General features: G+C 35.4%; 1 protein-coding gene across 1 annotated transcript; it reads left to right on the top strand.

Moving 5' to 3' along the window:
• Positions 1–4,089: 4,089 nt before the first annotated feature.
• LOC124107583 (nudC domain-containing protein 1-like) lies at positions 4,090–6,769 on the top strand. The gene is given in 3 exon segments (XM_046465755.2): positions 4,090–5,346; positions 5,349–5,677; positions 5,679–6,769. Coding segments are annotated over 3 exon segments (1,749 nt in total). The 5' UTR covers positions 4,090–4,115; the 3' UTR covers positions 5,868–6,769.
• The last annotated feature ends 937 nt before the right edge of the window (positions 6,770–7,706 follow it).

Genomic DNA, 7,706 nt, shown 5'->3' with positions numbered 1-7,706 from the left:
TATGCCTTGATATTAACTCTGCCCATTGCTAGTATATATAATTTACATGACTTAATGTTGACCATTTAACCCATGACATTGTTACCGCTGTTGACCGGTGACAAGTCCTTGCTTCCCCAATGTTGAAGAATAACATCAAAGAAGCACGCCGAGGCAAGGTCAGAGTAGAAATTAGAAGTTTATTAAAGGACAGCAGAAAAGACTTCTCCTGGAGGAAGAAGGGGACCCAAGAGGTGGAATCCGTGGAAGTGGGGTTGTCTCTCCATTTTATAGTTTCTTTCAGTGATGGAATGTAGGTGGGAAGGCCCGAGGGATGGGACACAGGTGGGCCAAAGAAGTAGTCTGAGCAGGAAGGACTTCATTAACATGGACTTTGGCCTAGGGCCTCTTCGGGACTTCATTAACATTCCATGAGTTGTCCTGTGTTTTCCCTGAGTCATTCTCCGCATGGTCTCCATTTTAGATTTCACTCGGATATTAGACCCGATTTATCTAACTACACTGACTACCTAACTTTAAATCTGGCTTCAACATTATTGAACCAATTTAAGTCTTATGTTTCATTAGTACATGAAAATTGATTAGAAACAGAGAAATAATAGAATCATCTGCATATGCTGACTTTTGATGTATAAAATCCTATTCAATGTTCTCAGAACAATAATTAGAAGTCAGAAAACCATACTTTTTTTTCTTTTTTCTAAAACTAAATTGTGAAACACTTAGGTTCTAACCATTAAATATGAAAACAGTTCATATCTGTCCTTTAGTGAATGAAAAAAGAATTTTTCTCTGGTCTTAATTTGCCATAGGTTTTACAGTAATTTGGTAAGTGATCTGGCAAAAACTTTTCTCTATGAAAATGATTTTTTTTGGAAACTGACCATATTGTCCCTCTTGGTCATGAAGTCCAATCTTTTTTTTTCGTTGTTATTCTCAGTTTGCTAGGGGTTTGAATATCTGGGTCAACATCTAAGATGGTCGGCAATTTCTATTCTTATGCTGTGTTATCTGGTAATTCTGCCCTCACAAAAAGAATTAGTCAATTTTCTTCTATTTTTAGATGTAATCATGAATTACTGTTGCTGATTCCTTATTATATGTTTGGTAGAAATGAACTGTGAAGGCGTCTTTTTAAAATATGATTACTGTTTTGTTTTGGGGTTTTTTTTTTTTGGTTTTGTTTTGTTTTTTTGGTTTTTTTTTTGGTGCGTTGATTTTTGGAGCTGGGTTTTTACCAGGTTGGCCTCACATTCCTTAGCCCAAATCCTCCTCCTGCTGTAGTCTCACAGGTAGCTGGGACTAGTGGCATGTGCTCCCATATCAGCTTTTCAACTTCTCAAAAATATTTGCAATTAAGCTAAATGTTGATTTGTAGGTTTATTTTATATTTCTTCACATCTGGTTCTACTAATGTATTCTATTGATTCCTGATGTAATTTTCAAAGTTCATGATTATCTAGCAATTTATCTATATTTTGTTGTTTTCCAGGCTCAAGACTTTCTTGGCAATTAAGATGGAATGATGAGCAAGCATAATGTGGGGAAATGAGAACCTGGCATTTTGTGAATTGACCAATGTCTCAGGATGCCCTGTGAATGATGGAGAGTGTGCACCCATAATACTGTGAGACAAATGAATCAGAAAAGCTAAATTATCATTTTATTTAGCCTAATAAGTGATCTTCAGTCGCTTTTATATGTCTTTACACACTTGTTTAATTTTTAGGGCAGAATCTAAGTATTTTACCATATTTAAATTAGGTTATTAAAGGTTTTTTTTAAATTTTTTTGGTGAGGTGTGTACGTTCTCACCAAACAAAAACAACCCAACAAAAACAATTCTTGTATCTTCCTTTGATATTCTTTTTTTTTTCTTTTCTCTCTCCCTCTTCTTCCACCCTCACATCCAACATTTGTAAAACCAAAAACTTCTCATGGATTAGGCTACCGAGGTCTGGGATGTCTGAATAGTATACTATAGTTGTGTTGTATATTATTTTATCTCCTATTTCTACATTTTTAATTTAATTTTTATGCTTGTTTTTTGTTCTCTCTACTGTCTTCCCACCTAAATGACTCCTCAAAATCACTTTCTCTCTTTCCTCCTGCTACTATCCAACTTCTTTTGATTTCTTTCACCCTTCCTAAGATCTAATAACTCTGTATCTTCACCTCCTAACCCCTCAACATTTCATCCTATACCCCATTCCAGGTTCTCTCTTTGTCCACATAGAAACTGCAGATTCTTTTGAAACCTACTGTTTATATTGTAGATAATGATTGGACTTGCCTTTTCTGTATATTGTGACAAAGCCATAAACAGCTTAATAAGGGCTATTTGGTTTAAGGCTGCATATTGTTTGTATTGGGAACTGTGAATACTCATCTTCCACTTAAAAGAGAGGTTTTGGAACCCGTCAGGGACACTATCAGCCTATAGGAAAAAAACTGTAACACCCTCTAGCCCTGTTTCAAGGTAAGATTGCATGAACAACATGAAAAACCAAGGGAAGAATTTGCCTCAAACAAAGATACTACATTATTTGAATCCATGGTCAGAACAGCAGAAGAAATTACAGAGAAGGAGTGGAGGAGGTACATCACAACAGATCTACACCAAGGCATATTATACTGAAAATGCCTAGCATACATAATAATAGAGAATTTTTTAAGCCACAGAGAAAGGAATCAGATTACTTATGGGGAAAACCAATTAGGATGTGTGCTGACTTCTCAACCGAGACCCTGAAAGCTACAAGATCCTGCAACAAGATATACACAGCTCTATAAGAAAATGGGTGCCAACCAAGGATCATATCCAGCTAAATTAAAATTTAGATTTCAATTTAGATGTTATTTTTATGACAAAATAAAAAACCTTTCATGATACACAAAAGTTAAAAGAATTTACAGCTAGAAAGCCTGCACTACAGAAGATCCTTGGCAAAATATTCCATGAGGAGAAAATGAAAAACAATGAAACTCAGAAAATGGAGGTATCACTCTAAAGGAAAAAAACTATCAAAGAGAAAACAAGTTAAGTAAAATACCAAAAATAAACAAAAATGACTGGGAATACAAATCTTGTCTCAAAAATAACCCTGAATGTTAATATCTACAACTCAGCAATCAAAAGGCAGACTGGCAGATTGAATGAAAAAAAAGAAGACCCAACAATGTGCTGCCTTCCACAGACTCATCTCACAGGAAAAGACATCCACGGACTGAAGGTAAAAGGTTGGGAAAAATCTTATCACTCATATGGACTGTGGAAGCAAGCAAGGGTTTCCATCCTTATGTCAAATAATGTGGACTTAAAGTGAAAGTTAATCAAAATGGATAAAGGAGGACACTACATACTGCTTAAGGGAACCACACACCAACAAGGCATAACAATTAGAAATATACATGCCCCAAACAAATGGAGCATCTATGTTCAAACAAACTCTTCTAAAGTTCAAGAGTCAAATAGATCTCAACACAATAATTCTAGGTGACTTTAACAAATCTCTCTCACCCCTAAATAGATCTTCCATACAAAAGCCAAACTATAGAACTCACTAATACCATCAATACATTATATTTCACTAACATATACAGAATATTTCATCCTTCAACAAGCAAAGACACGTTCTTCTCACCAGCAAATGGATTCTCTAAATTAGACCATATATTATGCAACAAAGTAACTCTTAGCAAATACAAGAAAGTAAAGATACTACTCTGCATTCTATCAGATCTTAATGGAATAAAATTAGAAATCAATGATAAAAATAGAAGCTACTCCAACATCTGGAGACTAAATAACATGATAGTGAATGAACAATGGGTTGCAGAAGACATCAAAGAGGAGATTAAAAATTCATAGAGGTGAATGAGAATACAGATACAACATATCAAAATCTCTGGGACACTATGAAAGCATTACTAAAAAGTTCATTGCATGGATTTCATTCCTTAATAAAAGAAAAAGTCAACAAATAAATGACCTAAAATTACATCTCAAAGACCTACATGGAAAAAAATAAAAAACAGAGCCTCAGTTCCAGGAGTGAAGCGCGGACCTTTCAACAAGAGCTTTATTAATTCCCACGCTTGGATCTTGGAAAGAGATGGAGGTGGCGGCTAATTGCTCCCTGCGGGTGAAGAGACCTCTGTTGGACCCCCGCTTCGAGGGTTACAAGCTCTCTCTCGAGCCACTGCCCTGTTACCAGCTGGAACTTGACACAGCTGTGGCAGAGGTAAAACTTCGTGATGATCAATATACACTGGAACACATGCATGCTTTTGGGATGTATAATTACCTACACTGTGATTCATGGTATCAAGACAGTGTCTACTATATTGATAACCTTGGAAGAATAATGAATTTAACAGTGATGCTGGATACTGCCTTAGGAAAACCATGAGAGGTGTTTCGACTACCTACAGATTTGACGGCATGCGATAATCGCCTTTGTGCATCTATCCATTTCACATCATCCACCTGGGTTACCTTGTCAGATGGAACTGGAAGATTATATGTTATTGGAACAGGTGAACGTGGAAATAGTGCTTCTGAAAAATGGGAGATTATGTTTAATGAAGAGCTTGGGGATCCTTTTATCATAATTCACAGTATCTCTTTGCTAAAAGCTGAAGAACATTCCATAGCTATCTTAATTCTTTGAATAGAGAAAGAAGAATTGGATATGAAAGGAATTTGTTTCTATGTTTCTCTGGAGTGGGTCACTATCAGTAAGAAAAATAAAGATGGTAAAAAGTATGAAATTACTAAGCGTGATATTCTCCGTGGAAAATCGGTGCCAAATTATGCTGCTATTGAGCCAAATGGAAATGGTCTAATGATTATCTCCTACAAGTCCTTCAAATTTGTTCAGGTTGATCAAGATCTTGAAGAAAATATGAATGAAGATATGTCAGAGAAAATCCAAGAACCTCTGTATTATTGGCAACAAACTGAAGATGATTTGACAGTGACAGTATGGCTTCCAGAAAACAGCATTAAAGAAGATGTTCATGTGCAGTTTTTACCTGATCACATCAACATTATTCTGAGGGATTGCCAGTTATTGGAAGGAAAGCCATATTCATCTATTGATCATGAAAGCAGTACATGGATAATTAAAGAGAATAATAGCTTGGAGATTTTCTTGATTAAAAAGAATGAAGGATTGACATGGCCTGAGCTAGTGGTTGGTGATAAACAAGGGGAACTTATAAGAGACTCAGCCCAATGTGCTGCCATAGCTGAACGTTTGATGCATTTGACTTCTGAAGAACTGAATCCAAATCCAGATAAAGAAAAACCTCCTTGTAATGCTCAAGAGTTAGAAGAATGTGACATTTTTTTGAAGAGAGTTCCAGTTTATGCAGATTTGATGGCAGTACATTAAAAACTACTCATGTGGTAAACCTTGGAAGCAACCAGTACCTTTTCTCTGTTGTAGTAGATCCTAAAGAAATGCCCTGCATCTGTTTGCACCATGATGTTGACACCCTACTCTGGCAGCCACACTCCAGCAAACAAGATGATATGTGGGAACACATTGCAACTTTCAATGCTCTAGGCTATGTCCAAGCATCAAAAAGAGACAAAAAATTTTTTGCCTGTGCTCCAAATTACTCCTATGCAGTCCTTTGTGAGTGCCTTAGTCGAGTTTTCATCTATCGTTCAGCCTACTCCCATGTCCACTGTGATTTACAACAGAAAGGAAGGCAGGCATGTAGGGCAGGTTGCTAAGCAGCAAGTAGCTAGCCTAGAAACCAATGATCCTATTTTAGGCTTTCAGGCAACAAATGAGAGATTATTTGTTCTCACTACCAAAAACCTCTTTTTAATAAAAGTAAATACAGAGAATTAATTTTTCCAACATGTTGACTTCTCTGTACTGGGAAAGTATTCAGCAGTGACTAAAGGACTGGGTAGTTATACCATAACCTGTTAAGTTTTAATGTGTTAAAAATATCTCATATGGATTTTTTATATTTTAAAGGATATTAGAAATGTATTTAAAAGATTATGATACTGTAAAAACTATGGAATGAAACTGCAGATTTAGAAACCTTGGCTTCTGTAAAAAAATGTAGTATTGGCAAGTATAATTATTTTTTAAAAACAAGCTAGAATCTCATATTTTATAAATGAAACATGTGTAGTTCAGTGTTTAAAATAAAAAATATATATCATGTACTTTTCATTGATTAGGTTGGTACGTCTGTAGAATGTTTAGGTTAACAGTTGAAATGTTGAGTATTGTAAATACTTATTTAAATGGACTAAATATCTGAGTCTATGCAAAGCAGGAAGTATAGCAGGTTGAATAGTCCTAAAGTTGCTCAGAGATCTTGGTTGTCTTTCAGATGAAGCATAGCTTTATTTAATTTTTAATTGTTTTGCTCTGCCACCTAGATAAGGTTAACTACCATGTTATCCATTGTTGCATAAGAAAGTACCCCAAAACCCAGTGATTTAAAATAAGATTTATGACTTTTCACTGTTCTGTAAGTTGACTGGCTGTGCTCTGCGTGGCCTCTCAACTTTTAGTATGCTAAACTGGGCTGCATCCCACAACAGAACAAATGTTTGAAGAGGGCAAGCTTCAATATGCAGTACCATGCCTGTACTCACTTCATATTTGCAAGTCACATGGCCAAGTCTAGAATCAGTGTCAGAGAGGACTATATAAGGACATAGACAGCAGGAAGTATGATTCAATAGAGCCATTAATGTAGTAGTCTACAAACAAGGACTAAGGACAATAAATTCTCATTTTTAGAAAAATAATAAGAATTTATTGTCATTATTTTTCTAAAAGCTTAAACAAAATAATTCTGTTTGTACATTAATTTTTTTCACCATGATTTTCAGTTTTATTTCCCTAGGTTTCTTTTGTTCCCCCCTTTTTTTTTTTGGTTGTTGTTGTTGTTTTGGTACCAGGGATTGAATTCAGGGGCCCTTAACCATTGACTCACATCCCCAGACCTTTTTTAGTTTTGTTTTTAGAGACAGGGCCTTACTGAGTGGCTCAGGGCCTTACTAAGTTGCTGAGGCTGGCTTGGATCATCCTGCCTCAACCTGTGCCCAGCTCCCTGGGTTTCTTTTAGTTTTTAGTTATCTGGGGTTTTTCTTAATAAGACTTTACTCTAAAAAGCAGAAAATGAAGATAAAAAGAGGTAAGATAGAAAATAGCTGTTCCTAACTTATCTTTTGTCAATCTGAGCAAGTATTTCACTGAATTGGATTTTAATGAAAGAAGAAAAAACAGGCTTAACAGAAGAGAAGGGAAAAGATGGGAATTGCTTACATGTTCTTAATCCCATCTCAGAATGCAGTTTCCTAGAGAGAAATTTAAATGGGTTTAAAATATATTACTGATTTTTGCCCCAATTTAAAATAAAAGATTTGTAGCTTGGGTATATGGAAAATGTCAAAGTCAGAAAATATGGTTTCTAGATTGAAAGATTACATAAATTTACTTTTGTCTTCTCCCTGGTACCAAAGAAGTTGCTTTCAAGTTTCTTCTCATAAATATACAGTTTTGAGGAGTTACTTAACTATTAAGTGAAAGTAATATTCCCTAATCCATAAACTCAAATGTGAAAATCTAAAATAAAGTCTCATTATGGAGAGTATAGTTATTATATCTTCCCCCACTGTGGAATTAGGCCTCTTAATACAAATAATGGAAAAACAGACCTAA

This window comes from Marmota monax, unplaced genomic scaffold (genome assembly GCF_021218885.2).
Source record: "Marmota monax isolate L192 unplaced genomic scaffold, Marmota_monax_Labrador192_F-V1.1 WCK01_AAM20220418_F8-fsc01779, whole genome shotgun sequence".
NCBI lineage: Eukaryota > Metazoa > Chordata > Mammalia > Rodentia > Sciuridae > Marmota > Marmota monax.
Note: the sequence above shows the minus strand (reverse complement) of the source record. Positions and strands in the feature narration are given on the sequence as shown.